This window comes from Melospiza melodia, chromosome 1, assembly GCF_035770615.1.
Source record: "Melospiza melodia melodia isolate bMelMel2 chromosome 1, bMelMel2.pri, whole genome shotgun sequence".
Taxonomy (NCBI): domain Eukaryota; kingdom Metazoa; phylum Chordata; class Aves; order Passeriformes; family Passerellidae; genus Melospiza; species Melospiza melodia.
Genome location: NC_086194.1, coordinates 151231646 through 151252975, shown reverse-complemented (window position 1 = coordinate 151252975; position 21330 = coordinate 151231646). Strand labels below are relative to the sequence as shown.

General features: G+C 38.5%; 1 protein-coding gene across 6 annotated transcripts in view; it reads left to right on the top strand.

Annotated features, from left to right (window-relative positions):
* The window catches only part of MATN2 (matrilin 2), a 68333-nt gene that overhangs the window by 7509 nt on the left and 39494 nt on the right, over window positions 1-21330 (top strand). For all 6 annotated transcript variants that reach the window (XM_063171980.1, XM_063171995.1, XM_063171973.1 and 3 more), the window contains exons 2-3: window positions 2371-2532; window positions 17077-17646. In XM_063171980.1, the coding sequence (XP_063028050.1) occupies window positions 2400-2532; window positions 17077-17646 (703 nt within the window). In that variant the 5' untranslated portion in view covers window positions 2371-2399. The remainder of the gene's footprint in view (window positions 1-2370; window positions 2533-17076; window positions 17647-21330) is intronic.

Sequence of the window (21330 nt, the reverse complement as noted above, 5' to 3'; positions counted from 1 at the left end):
AGAGTTTTGTGCCCTTTCCATAGCTGTTTAGGGTGAAGAGAAAGGAGGGATGAGTTAGGCCTCTGATAAGTAGTTAAGAGCCAGAAAGCCCTCTTGAGCATTCTGTTCATACCTAGATCCTGTAACAGCCTTGCAACAAGGACATTTCTCTATTCTCTTTAACCCTGATCATGTATTTGCGGGGTGCCCTGTGGCAGGAAGGAATGATGCATCTGACTCCATGTTCTTAGATGGCTAATTTATTATTTTATGATACTATGTTATATTAAAGAATACTGTACTAAACTATACTAAAGAATACAGAAAGGATCTTACAGAAGGCTAGAAAGATAATAATGAAAACTCATGACCCCTTCCAGAGTCCTGACACAGCTTGCCCGTGATTGGTCATTAAGGCAATTTACATGAAACCAATGAAACATGCACCTGTTGGATAAACAATCTCCAAACATATTCCAAAGCAGAAAAACACAGGAGAAGCAAATGAGATAATATTGTTTTCCTTTTTCTCTGAGGCTTCTCAGCTCCCCAGGACAAGAATCCTGGGAAAGGGGATTTTTGCAGAAAATATGACGGTGACACCCTGTGACAGCATGGCTTCTGATTTTCTAAAACATCAGTGCTAGAACTGGCATGTGTCCTTGGGGTCCATTTGCCACGTGTGCTGAATGAACAGGCCTGAGCCAGAGGAGACCCCTGGCACAGAATTCCTGCCTGTGTTGGTGTTCCGAGGAGTGAAGCGGTACCTGGGGTTGGTGATCTCCAGATGTAACAACTGTTACCTCCAGGGAAACACGGTCCCATTTCCAGTGGTGTGTGCGCTGTTTCCAGTGTTCATCTGTTTCTAACTAGACACTGGAAAAACACTAGCAATACCATCCAGATGCCCAGAAATTTAATTATTTTGTGGCCATTTTTATAAACACCAGCTATTTCCATTTGTTTCCTAGTTCAAATGTCCTTAAATCATGTATTGCCCATTACTGGATAATATTGAGCACTGAAGTAAGTGTGGGCATTTTGAGTGCAAGGACTCATTTTGGCATATGCACCAGAACATTGTGTCTGCATTTGGGGCTGCTGAGTAGGATACACAAAAGGAAAAATAGATTGATAGTCAGAAAAATACATAATGTGTAATGGTTGCGTGGGAAAGACTGAAAAATAATGAATGAGATATCTTTATTAGAGAGAAAATATTCAGAATTTTCCTTTCTGTCAGTGAATAGTTCATGGTGGGAAACAAAATGAATTATCTTTCAGAAGTGAAGCATTGAGTTGCCTTCTGTTACATAACTTCTTGCTAGATTTAGGGCCCTGTTAAAATTGTTTTCAAGTCTTAGTTACTTCACCAAGAATAACTGTTAAAATTTGCACTGCTTCAGAAGTTCCACTTAGATTAAGTTAAAACAGTTCTTTGTTATGAAAGTGGGTAGTTCTATCCATCTCTTGCACACCTAGGGGAGCTCTTTACTAAGTTTCATCCTATCACCCACTCCAAGACTGAATCCAGCTCCTGTGGGGTGCTCTCAACCACAGCAATAAAGGTTTGGGGGAGCATAGAAGGAGCCTCTGTCTGAGGAAGCCACCAGTGGGTAGCACAGCCAGAAAATGAATCTCTAGCATGTCAGTCTTTGTTTTCTGTTTGTGGCAGAGTTAGCCATGGCTTTTTATAGAGCATTAACAAGCTCCTCGTCAGGAATAATCTCTTAATGTAGGAATTTTGGCTGTCAATTTGTTCTTCTGTATGATAAAATTGCTCCAGAACCTATGGCAAGCTCCTTGCCAGTCCTCAGGAGTCTATTCCTACAAGCAAGATTAATCTTGCACTGACATCTTTATGTTAGCAACCATGGACTGTCTTCTGAAAAGTAAGCATGAGTTGTTGCCAGTTCACATTTATATTTGCTGTTTCTGAAATATATTTTCTTCTTTCTATTTTAATTCTCCAAGATTTTCTGCAGCAAGAATCCCTCAGACTACAGAACCATTAAACTTCTAAAAAAAATTGCGAAGGAGCACTGTGTGGAATAACAAAAATATATTTGTGTCCTCCTGAAACTTGTTTATGCTGACAGGCTGAGTGAAAAAACTTCCTTTTCTTACTTTAAAAACACTTGATTATTGTAAATTGTTGTCAGTGTTGATGATGGACTTCAACTAACAGAATTTAGAAATGCTACACTGGGACTGCCAACTGTTGTGTTATTGTGTAAACCTTATTTCTTGAAGTTGTAGGTATTGTTTGGTGCCTGTGTGTCTGCATGTTTGTATGTGATGGAAGGGAAGCAATGCTCCTGGGTGACTGATGTGGTTGGAATGCATCTTTTTATGTAATCAAAGAACTTATCTCCTTTCCTCCTCCTGCAGTTTTACATCCTCGTGTGTCCCTCTGTTTCATGAAGATGAAGAAAATGGTTGCATGTTTCCTTCTGCTATTTGCACACACTCTGCTTTCCACTGTCATGGCAAAGGATCTCTCTGGAAGACATTTTACTCGAAGAAGGGATGTTAACACACAATCTCTGCTGGGTAAGTTACACACAAAATACCCCAAACACCACTACCAAAAACTGTCTCAAATACAAATGATAAAAGGCATAAGCAGCTGGCCAAGCCTTGGCTGAGTTAGTCTATAACAAAAAGGAGATTTTCATTTGCCAGCAGGTATGTGATAGTTTGTTGACCAGGCAGCAGCTGTTGAAAGAAGGTATTTACTTTTGGGGTACTAGATTTACTTTATGTAAGTGGTATTAAATAAATATTTGCTACCAGACTGTTGGCTTGAAAAAGAAAGAAACAACTTTGTTTTCAGTATTTAGAGGAAATAAGTGTTGGTCCATGGAGGTTCTGTCAAACGAACCTTTAACCATGCTGGAAAGTTTTACCTGTCTACATGTGTGTAATGTGCATAAAGATGATTGAATAGAAATCTGTGGCTATTGAAATGAGGCTTGTCATTACATTATTGATGATAATACTTTTATTTTGTCAGATTTATTCATAATGAGTAGCTTATTTTATAATGAATATTTTTTTATAATTTTCCTCCTTTGCCAAAAATCTTAGGACAGGGTGTATCAGTTTCAGCTTATGGGCTGTCATGTATTAAAATATAAGGTTCATCTCTCTATTGTTGGTCATCACCTGTGCATCACCAAGCAGTCAACTTTTTCATTTCCTAACAGTTTGTGACTTAGAATAACTGTCTTTTGCTAATTGTTTAAAGTAATTGTCAGGTTATGAAAGTACAGCATAGATGGGGTTTGGACACAGCCCATCATTAGGGATTAATTGATTCACATCAGTAGTAGATCTCATCAGATACCTCTCTCCAGCCACTGGGGATGGTAAGTGGGCTCCATAAAGGTCACCTAACCCAAGTGAACATGAGGAATGTGAAATGTCCTGCAGAAGATACATCAGGAAGAAAGAAAGAATATGGGGAAATAGAGAGAAGAGCACCAAATTTTATCAGTGAAATGCTTGTCTAAATAAAATGCAATCCTTTACATGATGTAAAACTCCATAAAGTACCATTTACAATCTGTTACTTTAAAATGTTGATTTTCAATTCAACATTCAAATTGGGCAAATTTAAAACAAAAGATAACAGATTTCCATTTCTTATTCATCTTTCTCAAAACTAATAGATGCAGTCCTGAAACACTTGGGGTTCTGCTACTGAATGCTGAAAACCACAGCTCTGGAGATCTAATTCACAAAAAACCATGGATATAGAACAACAAAAAGAAATACTCACATTCACACCTTACTTAACAAGAATTCCAAACTGTCTAAAATCATAAATTCTAAAATGTGATTATATAGGAGCTCTTCCCAAATATTTTAGGATTCCTAGCAAATACCCTGAGGGAACTTATTACTTTAAGAAATAAACTGCCCGTCTCTAGAAAATGATTGCAGAGACAAGGTGTTATGTGGAGAAACAGAAAGTGTCACATTCCTTTGTTGCCATTTTCCCTGTGATTTTTTAAAAATTCCTTTTATAGCCTCTTTCAAATTTAAATAGTGGAAAATATATGAAAGGGTTACCAAACCAAAACATGTAGAATAAATTATTTATTTCTTCTTTCAAAAGCCAAGAGATTTCTGGTCCCTGCATTTGGAAACCAGTGGATCTCTACTCAGTTTGGCATATGCAGGATGCAAACAGTTTTGGCTAAAGGAGCCTCTTCAAGATGTTAAATGATGCAAAAAACTTGGAACATTCTCTGAGCCAGCCCATAAAAGTACGTGGCAGTTTGGAGTCAGACTCTTGGGCCTTGCTCTCTGTTTCGAGAAATTAGGTCACCTGCTTATGTGCAGCAACGTATAGAAACAGTGGCATGGTAAAAACATGCCTCTCTGTAAAGAGCAGAATATGTAAAGTGCCACTGTGCTGGAAAGTTGAGTGTTCCTTAAATGCCATGAGAGAGAACAGGGCCAAAACATGATCTCAGTGACATCAAGTAATAGACTTAATTAAATCCCTCCAGAATTCCAGCAACTTAACAGGGATTAGAAGTTGTCACATCTATGTAGTGTGCATATTATAAGTAGTGGTGCTGATGACAATTGCTGCTGTTGTGTAAAGACTTGCTTGGCAGGCAAAATGGAGCAAAATAGCTGCAAAGAACCAACAAGTACCTGGAAAAGTAATAAAAATTAAGGTTGGGAGTTGGATTTTTTTAGATGGAAGTCTCTTTTTCAGGACTAAAATGAAAGTTTATGCTATGTAAGTATAGCAGTATTAAAATAATTGTATTCCTTTTATCTTCTTTTCACCATTTTTAAAACAAAAGTGTACTGCTGTGATAACTATTTACTGGTAAAATAACAGCAGTTTCCAAGTACAGAAGTAAAAGTCATTGTTCTAGGAGACTGACAAATTAAATAATAAAATGGAATGGATGAAAAATTCTGTGGGATTGTCCATATAGAGAGAAAAGTACTTTGAGATCCAGGTTTAGGAGGATTTAATTTTTCATCAGCCATGCACTAATACTTCACAGATTTCTTAACAGTCTTGTTAGGTCTAATTGCCTATACATTTTAACAAAGTCTTCTGGAGGAATAAGCTGTGTCTAAAAAGATATATATTTTTCTTATTCCTCAATTTTTCAACTAAATCTCAATGCATGTTGTTTTAATTTGGCAGGTCTTTGCATTGCTTATTGCTGTTTAAAATGATTATTGCTATAGCTAGTCATTTCTGTGAAAGAGCTAAAATATCTTGTTTAAGGACATATAGGAAATAGAGTTTTTGGAACTCTCATTATGTGGCCCTTGAAAACCAGACTCCTTTGCAGGTTTTTCTTTTATGAACCGCTGAGTCAGACTTCCAAATATTAGAAACTTGTCAATCATGCCAAATTAATTGACTTTTAACATTTTCTTAAGTCTTTCTTGCAGCATATTAGATATGCATGTATTTCAAGTAATAAAAATTTGTATTATACTGCCGGAAGATGCTGTTTTCATGCAGCTGTATTTATGTTTTAAAGAATTGTTTCCATAGTTGTGCAAGGTCTTGTGAAACAACAGAAAGATGTAGGATTGTCAGTTTCTCTTTTCCGTTGCAGATAACAGTCACCTTTCCCCTTTTCTGAGATATGAACTAAATTTTGCCTTCTTTTTCCCCTCATCAGTACTTTGATGCAGAGTTTGGATCAAATTTGGCTTGTCCTGATTTGTGAAAGGAAAATAATATTTTGGTTTTTTCAGAAGAAAAGCAGTGATATGCTTGCTACATGGTTATAAAGATAAAATTGTGTCTGTCAGATTAGCTGATTCCCTTCAGGCATAATGAAATGGCCTTCTGCACCTCAACAGACTGATGAAGAGCAAGGTCATTTGTCCAGAGTGGTGATTTCCATACCGTGTTTGCAAGGCCAGTGAGAGGTCCACAGCACCCTTCAGCAGGTTTAATGTCTAAAAGCAACATGCATCCAGTCTTTGCAGATCCAAGATGTAGTGCCTTTTTGGTGTTTGAAGTTGGGAGGGTTTTTTTCTGAAGCAGATTTTGGACTTTGGCCCTACTGCATCTTAATAATATATGACAAAGCAAAGCAAATTAAAATTCCCACATTGTGAAAAAAAACCCCACAAGTGTTTGTGTTTGCTTTTTTTCTTTATTAACTCTGTTCTAATAAACTTGGCATGTATTTCATTTCATGTGGGCATACTTTGGAAAGACCTGAAGTGAATGCATGAGAGCTGTAGTGAATACAGTGAAAGCTAGAATGTAGAATACTATTCTAAGCCATAACATTCTTTCTGTTCCTTAGGAATATGAAACATGCAGCTACATGATTATGAAAATAACTGTGTAAGGAGAAAAGCTAATTTAGGGGGCATTCCTTTAGATATTACATGATACCAGAAGAAACAACAAAAAAATTAACAGATACTGCACAAAATTAAAACAGAAAGGAAAGGAGGCCAAGAAGGAAATGTACTTGGCTCCTGTTCAATGGAAGCTGCTGCAAAATGCAAATGCCTCTGTCTGCGTTAAATTATATTTTGCAACAAAATATGCAATGATTTGTCTCTTGCTTGTATATGTATGATTCCACTAATAATATGAAGTAATAGGAACTATGTGGAACACTCACTAAGTTTATGAATCACTTGCTACATCCAGTTAAAACTAATCCAAGCATTATTATCTTCAACCCAGTTCTTAAACTTGAGTGTAGGTAACTTTAGGGCTGAAGACATTATCAGGTTAAACATTCTGAGTTATTTTAGCAGCAGATTAGAAGGAAAAGTATGTGATAAAAGTGAGCCCAACCCATCATGCTTCTGTAGAGTGCAGATAAGATTCCTGTTTAATTTTGGTTTAATTCATTGTATATTTATACAGTAAGAGCTGACTAGACATCTCTAAATTCTACTAATGTGCTCTGATGAGCCAATGTGGGATGCTTTCTGCTGTAAGGAGCTAATTCACAGCCTCAACGTATGGATGTGTTATTTCTTCACATAAATGCAAGCCTGACAAGTTTTATGTCCCCAGATATAATCCTGTCAGAAAGTAAAATTATTGTAACTGAAATCTGTACTGCAATTGAAACGAGATTTTGTCACAGTAACTACATCATGTGCTAGACATACTGTACTGGTATGGTACTGGGGGAGATGAAAACTCTTCCATGCAGCAGATGAAGGTCGGAAGTGATTGCAAATTACATCTTTTGAATTACCACATAAGTAGTTAAAATACAAGCAAAATCCTTGCCAAGCTTTTGTAAGGATACAGGGTAATCAAATACCTATCCATTTATTTACCTATCAGTTTTCTCTTCAAAGCATGATGTTGTCATATAAATTGGAACACATTATATTTAGATAGAGAGCAAGCAAAGCATTTTACAGACAGCAAAATCTCCTGGTTTTTCCTTCTGAGGTTTGTAGATAGATACTGCAATCATTGTGTCTCAAGGCAATATTAGCAATGGCATGTTTTGCTTCCCAGTAGTGCTTGTTTCAATAGCTGAGAGGTCACCCATGAACTTTATTCCGACTCTCAAAATTTCAACTTTCATCCTTATCTCTCAGCTGTTGGCCTTTCCCCCCAGTAGCTGCTTTTTCAGATTCCAGGGTTTATCCACAGTAGAACATCCTCTCTCTGTGGCTTTGAGGCTTGGTAGCATGGTTTGTGCTAAGGCTGTGCCTCCCCAGCCCCTCACAGTGATCCCAGAATCTGAGAAAGAGAGATCTGATCAGCAGCCACATCCCTGCCCAGCCAGTTGTTCCTGCAGCAGCTGTTATCCCTTTAACAACCCCAGCTAATGAGGGACTAGCTGGGACCGTGACAGACCTCAGGGATTTATGTTCTGATCTGAGTATGCTCATCTGTAGCCAATTATCATGGAGATCAGAAAGTTTGGATTTTGGTCTGTGCTAGCAGTTTTTAACCACAGAACAACATTCTGCTTCCCAACTTTTGTATTTAGTATTCATTATTAATTTTCATGTGTCGAAATCATATTCACTTTTAAGTCACCTATGGGGTATTTGTGTAATTTAAATTACATGGAGTATAATTTGATTTCCAGCATCACAAGAAATTATATTGTATTTCGTTAATGTGTATTTTCTCTATCAAAGCCTTTTCCCTCCTTCCTCTCATCTTTCTTTGTTTTGTTTTCTTATTTTTAATTTGCCCCTCCCCCACCCACTTTTCTTCTTTTCCCTTTTTAAGAGTAATTTGTAATATTTCCACAGGATGAAAGAATATCTGCTGTTACAGAAAAAAACTTGAGTCATGAACTAAACATCAAATGATCTTTGTATTTCTGAATTTGTTTGTTACAACCCCCTCAAATTACTGTGAAATACCATTTCTGTTTGAAAAAAAAGTTTGCCTTGAAAAAATTCAGTGAGGAACATTACTGTGAGTAAAAAAAACTGTTGTTATGAGTATACTCTCAAGGAGCTCAAAGCCTCCTCTGTGTATTATGTCTTGAAGAAAAATCAGGCCAAAATAAAGAACACTGATATTCAGCAGTGTGCTGGTTTTGACTTCATTTTGAGCACTTTGCCTTCTTAATTTAAAAAGTACATATGTGCAAAATTAATTTGAAATTCATGGAAATAGTATTTGCACGACTTCAAGAACATTTCATTTTATAGGCATGAGTGGGTGATCAGACTTTATTGTGCAGGAGGACAACATACTTTAAATTGCTTTGGAACCTTGAAGACACCATCTTATTTAAGTACTGCTGAAGCAGAAGAACTGCTGGTTCACCAGTGGACATGATGTCCCACATGTTTTGGGAGACAGGGGGAATGGTATACAGTATTATCTCCTCATGCTGTTTCTGAATTTGTTCTGGAAAAGAATCTAATTCTTAGACCGTTACCAATAGATAGAAATATGTGGTTTCAGGTCAGCTGATCAATGAGTAATGTTGAGGTTGCTAACAGCTTCCCCCATAAACAAATACATGGACAACTTATAAAAAGCATCTATAAGAGTTTTCAAAAGGTTAAGCTAATGTCCTGAAAGCAAGACACCACAAACTCAGTAAGGTCACATTTTTTCTCTAGATTGTCTGTGCTGCTACTAACAATTGTTTACTTTCTGTATCCATTCTTTCTCTAATAATTTCTGTGTCACCAGCAGCACCCTAAGTAGCTGAGGTAAGATAGGAGTCTCAGATCTTCAAGCAGAAAGCTACAAAGATCACCTTCTCCCACACAATCACCTTTTTCGTGTTGGTTGTGATTTGATGTTTTACAGGTGAGTGCAGGAAAAGACAGTCACAGAGTAAGTGCTTCCAGGCTGGCTGTGGGAACAGGATACAAAGTAGCATTACTGTGTGTACCACGAGTTTCTTCATCGTGGCTCAGAAACTGAATTCCTCATCTCTCATGGGTGTAAGCTATCCTTAGCTGAGAGCACATAACATTTGTTTCTGTCAGAGAGTGGTGGGTAGATTTTCATGTTGCCATATGCCTGGGGGTATGAGGATACTTTATCCTTCTGTGCAGGTGTTCCACTGCCTGCAAGGAAAACAACCTGCTCCCTGGTCCTCCTGACCGTGAAAGCAGGCTTGGCTCCTGTCAGGAAACCCAACAGTTTCTGTCTCAGAGCAGCTGAAATATGCAGAAAGAACTAAGGAACTTGAGACTGTCCTTACACCATACTTTGGCTTCCTACCAGAGAAGCACCAGTATAGGTAAAGAAATGAAGAAATACTATGAGTCAGTTCTGGTTCTTTGGATTTAGAGAGACTTAGTGTTAATAATGACCTTGTTATTTTGAAAAACGTGACAGGGAAGGAATAGAAATAGTGAGGTGAAATGAGAACAAAGTAATATACTACTTTAGTCACTGTAGTGACTAATAATGAAGCATTTGCATGTAGAAGGAAATGGAAATCTCTGGACAAGAGCCTCCCAGAAATTTTGGAAGTTCAGAAAAGATTTTGTCAGAGGCAATAAAGAAATGTCTGGAGGCTGTGTTCCATTTAGAGATTGTTCCCAGATGAAGAAATTTGTAAGGAAAAATGGGTGAGCTGCCAAACTCATAATGAACATTTGGGTTAGGGCCATAGGCCTGTGTGTTTGGGGAAAGATTCACAGCAAGCATGGGGCCAGAAAGTACAGGGGCAGGTCTTGGATCCACGGCCTGTCCCAGAGCTGGGAAGAGGTAGCATCACCTGCAGAACCAAGAGCAGCATGTATGTGTGCTAGGGAAGGGATATTGGGCAGTTTCTAATGTTTACTTCAGGAACTAGGTATGATTATATGTAATATAATATGTATATGAAACATACATATATATATTATACATATGAATATGTATATATGAAATATACATATTCATATATAGATATTTGTATATGAAATGTACCATACCATACTTTATCCATCTTTGAATTAAATGAAAAAAACCCAAAAGGAGTGAAAGCTAACTTGCTCAAAATGTCTCACTAGAGACAGAAGTGCTTGGAATTAAATGCTCTTCTTCATTTATTCTTTGCAACAATCACAATCAGGAAATGTTTTTCCCAAAGCATTTTGCACTTGGTATGTTTACGAATGAATTGGAAATTTGCCTATTATTTACCTGTATAATTTTATATAGTCTATAATTTTATAAGATTAAACCTTCTTGATGAACTAGAAAATCTTTTGGAATTATCTGAGAACACGTCAAACATAATCTTTCTGGCTGGATATTTATCTAGGGAAAACCAGAAATATGGCTCAATAAAAAAATATTTGACACCCAGGAAATTCATACATCTTTTAACAAATTTTGTAGGAGTTATGGAGAGATTTATAAGGAAAGAAGTTGTAAAAAGAAGACGAGCAGGGAAAATGAAATAATAAAATGGTAAAGAAAGAAGAGACATTTAGAAAGAAGTTGTAATATATGCTAACAGGGAGAATAGTTTTCCCCCCCTTTTATTTACTTTTCAGTAAAAACTTGTTCTGTTATTCAAAGATTAAATATAAAAATAAACCTGGTGTTACTGCTGGCAGTGTTACAGGACATGTAATTATTGTATATGCATTACTGGGGAGTGAGCTAAGAAACAAAAAATATTAAAATGACCATTAAAGTCTGCTCAGGCAATAATTATTCTATGATCTCATTTTTTCTTAACTCTTTTTGCTTGAATTGTCATACTCTATAACATCTTCATGGAGCTAATATTTACTTGTTATAAATTACTTTTTCAATATGTAAACTTGGTTGTAGTGTTTACCAAACTGAGCTGACCTCCTTTTGCTTTGCATACAACAATAGCCTTCTTTAACATTTATCCATTCTCATCTATTGGATAAAGCCAAATAAGTAATATCTAGATTAAGAGAAAGGAAAAAAAAATTATTAAGGGGTCATACAGATGTAGGACAATACCAGAAAATAACTAACTCATTTTTGAACAAGCATTTTTTCAAGACAACCACCTTGCAAACACTTTTGAAAAATGACCATCTAAAACTTGTGTCTTTGAATGTGTTCAGTTTGAATATCCACAGATGGAAATGTTTGAGGAAATGAAACAGTGCTGGGCACATTCTTGCACATTGGAACCTCCACCATTATTGTTGCTGTTAGATGGCTGGAGCTGTCTGTGACCCACAAAAACTAGGCATCACCATGCATGATTCAGAAGGTACAGAGAATAATCCCTGCAGGGATTATTCCCAGGAGGCCTCTTGCATACAGCCACTCTGTTTGAGCAGGACACTGAGTTTAACACTGTGGATGGAGCCAGGTGGGCTCTGGGCTTAGCTGGTGCCTCAGACTGCTCTCTGGCACTGAGACCAGTGATACAACGTGGCCTGCTTCTCTGCTGGGGAATACCCCGGCTCACAGACCAGTTCTGTCCACAAAGGATGGATCCCTGGTTCATGCTGTATCATGCCTGAGGACTGCTTGAGAAAATGTGAACTGCCCTCAGACAACAGTATCAGGAACTATTCTAATGATTTAACAGTCTAGAGGAGTCAATTTGAATGCCCAAGAAAGCTCCTTAGTGTTATTTTAGTTGTATTAAGGGAATGTAACATTAGTGAAAAATGAGGGGATAGAAACATGCTCTCAGACACAGAACCTGGATAGGTGAGCAAAATCAAAGCACTGTGAGCTTTGTCAAAGCCAAAACAGGCTCAGAATAATTTGCCTTGAGAAAGGAATAGAAGGAAACCTGCAGTCATCAGATAAAATGATTTAACTAACTTTTCAGCTTTAGAGGAAATAAGGATGCTCAGTATTATTTTAAGCCTTGTTTTATGAATCTCAGTAATTGGATCCTAGTTGGATTCTTCCCAGTAGAATTGAAATTTCCTTGCATTGTTAGTGTTCCAAAGGTGGCATCACTGTGGCTGTCATTTACGAAGCAGATACTGAGTAAAGAAGGAGAACATATTTACTACTGGCTTGTCTTCCCTTTCCTTGCTTCCCCTTTGGATAATACAACCCACACTGAGGGGTTTTTTTTAACTTTTGTGTTGGCAATAAAAGACCTCTGCCAACTTAGAAGTAGGTTTATGGATGAGTAGCTCTTTTCAGTGAGTAAATTTTCATAAGAGTGAAAGGGAATTACTTTTAGTTATGAAGATGTTTGCCAAAATTGTGAGAAAGTTCACTGTTGAAAATGAGAGCTGGTCAGAGAAGAGATTATAGTTTACAGGACAGAGAAGCATGTAACTGCTAAAAAGCTATCACTGAAAATTTATCTGAGAGGATGAGTGTTTCGATCTGTCAGTCATTACTACTGATTGCCACTCCTCAAAATACCACCAAGCTGGATTTTTTTATCTGTAGAAGAGTAATATAATATTTTTCATTGAGCTCAAGTTAAATCAACTTTAATAACTACAGCATTTAAAAAAAATTCATACCAAATCAGAAGACAAAGATTTTAAATGCATCTTTATTTGGAAATGTTTTATTAGAAGTTTCTATAGATAGAACTTTGCTGGTCAAAGTACTTTTGAAAAACACTGTGTTTCAGTCAGCTTAATAGATTTTTCTAAAGTAATTCAGCACAGTGTGATGTGTTTCTGTCCACCAAGGCTCTCCAGGCTTTTCCCACCAAGATTCTTTCCAGACTTCAGAATAGATGAATGAGCCTCTTCAGACTGGGATACAAATCTTTATATTCCAATTAAAAGGCTTCAACACCATGGCTGTAATTCTGATTTGATTTCACAGAATAGACAAGGTTGGAAGGGAGCACAGTGGGTCATCTGGTCTAATCTCCCTGCTCAAGCAGGGCCATGCCAGAGCACATGGCACAGGATTGTGTGCAGATGGTTCTTGCTTATCTCTAGTGAGGGGCACTCCACCACCTCTCTGGGCAGCCTGATCCAGTGCACCCACACAAATAAAGAAGATTTTCCTCATGGTCAGGTGGAACTTCCTGCCCATCAATTTCTGCCCACTGCCCTTTGTCCTATTGCTTGGCACCACCATGAAGAGCCTGGTCCATCCTCTTGTCACCGTCCCTTCAGAGACGGGTGGACATTGATGAGGTCCCCTCTCAGTTGTCTCTTCTCAAGGCTGAACAGGCCCAGCTCCCTCAGCCTTTCATCATATGAGTGATGCTGCAGTCCCCTCATGATCTTTGTGGCCCTCCTCTGGACCCACTCCAGCTGCTCCACGTCTCTCTTGTGCTGTGGAGCCCAGAACTGGACACAGCACTCCAGATGGTGCCTCACTTGGGCTGAGCAGAGGGGCAGGATCACCTCCCTTGACCTGGTGCCAATGGTCTTCCTAGTGCAGCCCAGGATATCTTTGGCCTTATTGGCCACAAGAACACAGTGCCAGCCCATGGACATTTCATTGTCCTCCAGGACCTCCAGGTCCTTCTCTGCAGAGCTATTTCCAGCAAGTCAGTCCCTGTCCTGCACTGGTGCAGGTTGTTCTTCCCCGGGTGCAGGGACCCTGCATTCACCTCTGTTGAGTTTCAGATGGTTTTCTCTGCCCATCTCTCCAGCCTGCTGAGGTCATTCTGAGGGGCTGCTCAGCCCTCTGGGGTATTGGCTGCTCCTCCCAGCTTTGTGTTGTTGAGAACTTGCTGAGGAGGCCTGTGCCCCTTGATCCAAGTTATTGGTGAAAATCTAAACAATACTGGGACCAGTACTGAACCTTGGGGGACACCAGCAGTGACAGGCCTCTAACTATACCTTGTGCCAAACCAAACCAGACCAAACCAAACCAAACCAAACCAAACCAAACCAAACCAAACCAAACCAAACCAAACCAAACCAAACCAAACCAAACCAAGCCACCTCTCTGTCCACATCGTCCACACTTCCTGAGTTTGCCCATGAGGATATTGTAAGACAGTGTCAAAAGCCTTGCTGAACTCTACGTGGACAATATCCACTGCTCTTCTCTCACCCATCCAGGCAGTCGTTTCATCATAGACGGCAATCAGGCTGGTCAAGCATGATTTACCTTTAATGCGTAAACACTGAAATGTTTTACGGGAAATAAAATAGCATCCATTTTACCCTTCTCCCTTATCTGTCCTTCCCCTCATATGCACACACATATTCTTAATCTTTTTTTCTGTAATTATCCTTCTTTCCTCTTGGTCTGCTCCCACAAATCATAACTTAGCATTATCTTCATATTGCTGGAATCATTCATGTTGTAGTAGTAAAGATAATTTGTCATTTTTTGTATATAAGGCAATTAAGATAATAAGGTGGAAAATAGTTATGTCAGGATATCTGTATCCCATTAGAACTGGAATTTTTTTTCTGCTCAGCTTGGCTTATATTCAGCCTGCTCTGATTTTGAAAGAATAAGCAACCCGAGCATATTCCTACGCTTATGAATAAAGCTGTACTGTAGACTGCACATGAATAAATCCAGGCAGTCATTTTTATTGTCATTAAAGAGCATTTTTATTCTATGCCAAAAAATGTTCTTGGTAATCTATGAAAGAGGCTTCTGAGTTAACAAGTGAAAACAGGCATCTTTCTCACCCCCTGCCTTGGCAGAAGTGCATGGTGAGTGTTCGTCAGCAGTCACAAGCGAATTTGTTTAAAGGACAGTCTACAGAGAGATGTTTTTCCAATTGAGTCCTTGATTGGCCCACTTGTACTAGTGCAGTATGGCATGTCCTTTGATTGTACAGTCAGACACTGCTTTTCCACCAAACATTCCCTAGTGCCTCATTCACTGTACACGATGGATGACAGTGTGCTGGGATTGAATTGGGTTTGGCAATACAGTTTGGAAACTACTGATTAGGGGAGTCTCATCTTAGTAAAATAAGGATGCCACTACAGTCTGATGAGTATTCTTCCCATCTTTAATCTTTCGAGTTAGGTATACAAACACAACTAAGAACCTCACAGGTTTATTCATAGCCACAGGAATTTAGGAAGATGAGCAGACACAATGATTGAAGCCATAGGTATATCTGACCCTATGTTCTGACTCTGACAGAGGTCAAAAGTAGGTGCATGTGGAATAATTTAAGGACAAGAAAATGCCACCTGCAGTTATTCCCTGAACTGCAATGCTTTTATGATGCAGGGATTTCCTAATTTGGAGGAGTCTCTAGTATGCACATTAAACCTCTGTTGATTTCTTTTCATCAGCATCCCATCAAAGTCCTTTTTCCACATGCTGTCTTCTGTGGCAAGTATGATAGCTCAACTCACAGGCTTGCCTCAAACCTGTCATGTGCCAGCTTCTTGTGAATGCTCAGTCTCTATCCATTCTCATCATGCAACTCATGCATGTGTCTCATATTTCTCATATTCTTTCAGAAAAGTATGCCAAGCAGAAGCCAGAGGATGTACCCAGAGTCCCAGAAAGCTCTTAGTATTCCTACAAGACAGCCAGCCATCACTTCTACTGCTATCCCTAATAGCTTGGCCTGCCCATCTGTGCCATAGTCAGATATAGACATACTCTGTCTGTAATATTTCTGCTTCAGTGATTCTTGGAATAAAAGTCTTCTGAAAGCTGACATAGATTTCAGGGAGTGTTCAGTATGAGTGTTTTTTTGGCTGAGTGGAGTACCACTGCAGACAACAGGGTTTTCTCTCTGATGCAACCATATAATTTCTCTGTGATGCTAAGCTAGTCAATACAAGAAACTTTCCCCAGATGGGTATTAATTACATGCTTGAAATCATGACATTTGATTTGTAGAACTGCTGAGCATTCACAGCTGCAGTTGACATCATTGAGAACAGTACTTTGTACATGCAAAGTGCTGCTTAGTGCCAACTTCCTTGAAAAATCCATCCCTTCTCTTATCAGTCAGTGCAATTAACAGATGCTTTTGACCTGTATTTCTTTGTGTTCTATTTCTCTGTTTTTAATGAAACACTTATATCCTCCTGATAGACTTGTCACAGTATTAGATTTCTAAATTTTCAGGCCCTGCCACATAAAGCATCACAGTGCATCCACTTAAATAGTTAACTGTCATTCAGAGAGGATTTCCACTCTTGCATGGGGAGTGAGGTCAAAATCTCAACAGTGACAAAACAGGGTAATGCACAAGTACCTGAAGAGTGACATTTGACAAGGGCATGTAGTGGTAGGACAGGAAGGAATGAACTAATAATAAACTAAAAGAGGCCAGGATTAGATTAGGTGTAGGGAAGAAATTCTTTACTTGAACAGATTGCTCTGAGAAGTTGTGAATGTCCCATCCCTGGCAGTATTTAAGGCCAGGTTGGATGGGGCTTTGAGAAACCCAGTCTAGTGGAAGGTGTCCCTGCTTACAGCAGGGAGGATTGGACTACATGATCTTTAATGCCCTTTTCAACCCAAGCTGTGTGATTCTTTCTCACCATTCCACTGCCATTAACCATTCTGGGCACTTACCTCACTCTCTCACACACACACACACACACACACACACAAAAATACATATAATGATCAAGTATCAGGCCATTTTTATTATATACTGGAGAACAAATTTATATTGCCCAAGTATTCTTAATTGTGCTTTGTCCTATTTTTCCTGAATTTTCACAGCATTTGTCAGAGTTTGTTTAGACAGTAAACCTGAACCTATTTGCCTTTTGAAATTGTAAAGTACTGTTTTTGCATTTTCCTTTTAGAAAACTCTTGCAACAACAAACGTCTGGACCTTGTTTTCATCATTGACAGCTCTCGCAGTGTGAGTCATTATGACTTTGAAAAAGTGAAGGAGTTCATTTTGACCATCTTGCAGTTTCTGGACATCAGCCCTGACGCCACGCACGTGGGTCTGATTCAGTACGGCAGCACCGTCAAGCAGGAGTTTTCACTGAAGACCTTCAGGAGGAAGCAGGACATCGAAAGAGCCGTGAGGAGGATGATGCACCTCTCCACTGGCACCATGACTGGACTGGCTCTGCAGTATGCAGTGAACATTGCATTTTCAGAGACAGAGGGGGCTCGACCTCTGAGGCAGAATGTGCCCCGAATTATCATGATAGTGACAGATGGGAGACCTCAAGATCCTGTGGCAGAGATTGCTGCTAAAGCACGTAACTCAGGAATCCTAATTTTTGCTATTGGAGTGGGAAGAGTGGATATGAACACTCTGAAGTCCATTGGGAGTGAACCACATGAAGAACACGTGTTTCTGGTTGCTAATTTCAGTCAGATTGAAACATTGACCTCTGCCTTTCAAGATAAACTTTGTGGTAAGGTTTTTATCTATAGATTTGAATATATAGATGAAAGTGAAACAGAAAAAATAAGCATTATTGTTAAACTTTTTTTTTTACATGAAACCTTATCTGTTAGAACATATGTATTGAAGGGAGATTAGCCAAACAATATCCAGAACAGCAGTCACATACATGGGAAAAACTCATGCTACTTTTAAGTGCCATAAAAAATTATTTCATTGCTCATGGTCGTAAGCAGTTAGGCCAACACACATATAATGATTTTCCTATTTATTACATAATAGCAATAAATTTATGATTTATGATATTTGAATATTAGTTAAGTTTTTTCATCTCTTCATTTTAAGAGTGGTCTCCCTTAGCAGTGAAACTTTTAACTGCTGGACAGTCTTTCAGTTATTTAAATAGTCTTGAGAGTCCATGAATTCCTCTTCCAAAGCTTACATACGAATTCTATGCAAAGAATCATTTCTGTATATGTCTTGTTACTGGAAGTGAAACACGGACTTAGAAGGTTTTGTATTCCATCTGTTTTAAATACAGGAAGTTAGGAAAAGCCTTTACAGTGACATTATTTATTCATCCAATAAGGTAAATATTTAAATAAGCATTAACTTACAATAGAGATATCACTTCCATCTGTAATTCCCTGATAAGGAATTACCTTTTGCAAATATCATGGCATTTGTAATTAATTTTATTTTAATCTATGTGCTTAGTAGAGTTTTTATTTATTCCTGAGATAAATGTGAAAATATTTCCTACAACTTTGGCCTTTAGCTGATGTCTTTTCATTAGAATCCAGAAAAAGAATGCAGGGTAAGATTAAATGGTCACTCATGTCTAGAGATGCTTTTGCCAGAAAAGAACTGCAGCTTATTGTAAGGATAGTCTGGAGGATTTTCCTTACTTGATCTTTTCCAAAATTGTTTCAAAGAGCATCTGAACTGTCTCAGCACAAAACACCAACAAAGACATTCATCAGATAATAGATTTTTTTTCCCATTTCTTCCTTGCTGTATTATTATCTGGCATAGTGGGATATATTTAAAAACCAAGAAAGAGTAAACTAATCATTGGATTCAGAGTCTAAATGGAATGTGCAGCAAATGCTGATTTTTTAGACTGTGTTTTAGAAACAAATCCCATACAAATAACATTTACTTGGTTGGATTTTTTTCTCACTGGGCTGTATCCAATAAATTTATTAGAGTTTTTAGCTCACTTTTAATCAAAATTATGTGTTCCGCAGTGAAGCCACCCCCCACTGCTGATGGAGGACTGTGGAGGTGACAAGGATTGCAGTTGCCTCCTGCTCCCAGGAAATGCCTCCACAGGATTTGCTGTGCTGAGAATTCAAAGTGAGATCCTAAGACATGTTTAAAAACTCAGATCCAGGTTCAACAGAGAGTTTAAACTGTTAGATTCATATGGATTTCAACATAAGGTGCTAAACTGGAGATAGGATCCATAACATTTTATTTGCTCTTGACTGTGAAGCAGCATTCAGCCTGATGAATTTCAAGAGAGTAATTCTAGGAAGCAGAGGCTATGATTGCTCTCTTGAAATTCATCATTCCTCCAAGAAATGTGGTTAAAGTCCTCCCAGGTGTGGACCCAGAGGCAGTATCAGTAGCTGAGTGGAACATCTGGACATGTTTTTTCTTTGCTAAAGTGATTGAAGGCACCCCTCTGGTCAAGTCTTCTGGAATGCTGTCTGCTGGGCTTTGTGCTGTGGGAAAAGACCTTGGCCCCTGAGCTGTCCTTGTGTCTGAATCACCCTTGTGTCTGTGGGAATGTGTCTTCATGGTTCCTGTGATGACAAGAGAAAACCATGTCTAAATGGTGAAGCTTTGTGGGGAAAACAAGAAGTAAGCCAAACTAGCCACTACTTACTACTGAATGGGAGAGATTACTAAGTACCCAGGACCTATATTCTCAGAAGAATCCCTGTGAACTGGATGTGCTTTATTCTATTAAGTCAGAGGTTCCCTACAGTTGCTGCCCCTGACTGTTAAAGGTTTGGGGGTATCAGAAACACCAGATGAAGCCAGGACCCCTTTTTATTACTAGTCAGTAAGGTAAAACAGAAACAAAGAGTATCCTGGGGGATCAGAGGCATGAAGAATAAGACAAGAGTTGAAAACTCAGAAAAATGTCAGTGGAAATGGGAACAGAATCCAGGAAAGGAGATGGAGATTACATGAAGTGTGAGAAAGACAGGACTTGGGATGGAGCAATGAGGAGCAGATAAAGTCTTTATTATATTCCTGTAAAGTAAATAGCAATGTCATGCCCATTTTACACTGGAGGAATGGAGGAACAGAAACAGGGTTAAGTTTGTCAAAACTAACTTAATATTTGACTCTACCTAAAGTTACCTGCACTAACTTTAAATATTTGACTCAGTGCAATCCCGGATGTGATTTTCAGGCATGTAACATTTTTGGACTAATACAACATGTTATTCACAGCTCTACAGCCATCACTTGCACTCTTGCAAATCCAGATTCAGGTCTCTGTCTGAACAGTTACAGTGTGAAGGCTGATATTTCCTTGAAGATACTGATACTATTGTCTTGCCCAAAATCAAATAAGGACCCTGTGATATAGAGATAAGATCTAAGTCACAACAAGGCTCATGTTCAGATTCCTTAACTATGAGATCACCTTATTACCTTCCTATGATCACCAAACACCTCCTGCAACAGATGAGGTTGCAGAAATCATTCAGAGAGCAGACTCCACCACAGAAATCAGACTAATGACTATCACTGCTTTGAAATGGGAGCAACAGAAACACTTCAGAATATGTACACTGTACTTGTGTGGTAGATGGGAAGATTGGTAACAGACAGCAACAATGTACTCTCAGAAGGAACGGGAGTTATTGGACTCCTGTCATTGAACGCTTTCATTTTCAGAATGACAGAAAGATGACAAGACAAGAAGTCAAATAGGTCTGTGTTCACATAAATAAAAGTACTTGAGAAGATTTATTATGGGAGAAATTTGTGAAATCCAAGAAGCTGATTAAGAGATTAGGGTATTGTGGTGGTTTGTGTGTTAGCAATAAATACCTAACTCTAGTAACCGTGCCAAAGAGCAGATACATAGTATATATCTTAAAATCACATGTGGGTTTTTTCCACCAGTACCACACCCACCAGGTTAAGGTACTTTGCAGGCTTCTGTTGTGGCTTTTAGAAGATTACTGTCAATATCTATTCCATAAATTTTACTAGAGTTTTCTCAACCTAGCGCATTAGGAACACACCAATCCCTGATTGCTGTTGAGCAAAATAGATACTTTTCCACACAAAGTTCTCTGAGAAGTAATTCACCTATATATTATGGAGATTACATACAAGCAATGCTGCAGTGGAAAAAGAAAATCAGGATTTCTTAATCCCCAAATACTGCTCTGGAGAAAAATAGTTCAACAATGAATTTGACTTAATGGGCCTTCATTCTTTTTCTCTTTCATTGGCTGTCTGCTGCATTTTAATACCTGCTGTTAGAGACATAAAATACAAACAGAACAAAAATAGAAAGACTTACAATCTGTAGGGGTAGCTCAACTCAGCTCCTGCATAATGAATTTTGGAGATGCATATCCTCAGTGTCGTCATGTATTATTTCCACGTTCCTCAACATTAATAACTAAGCAAGCAAAACAGTATCTTCATTAAGTTG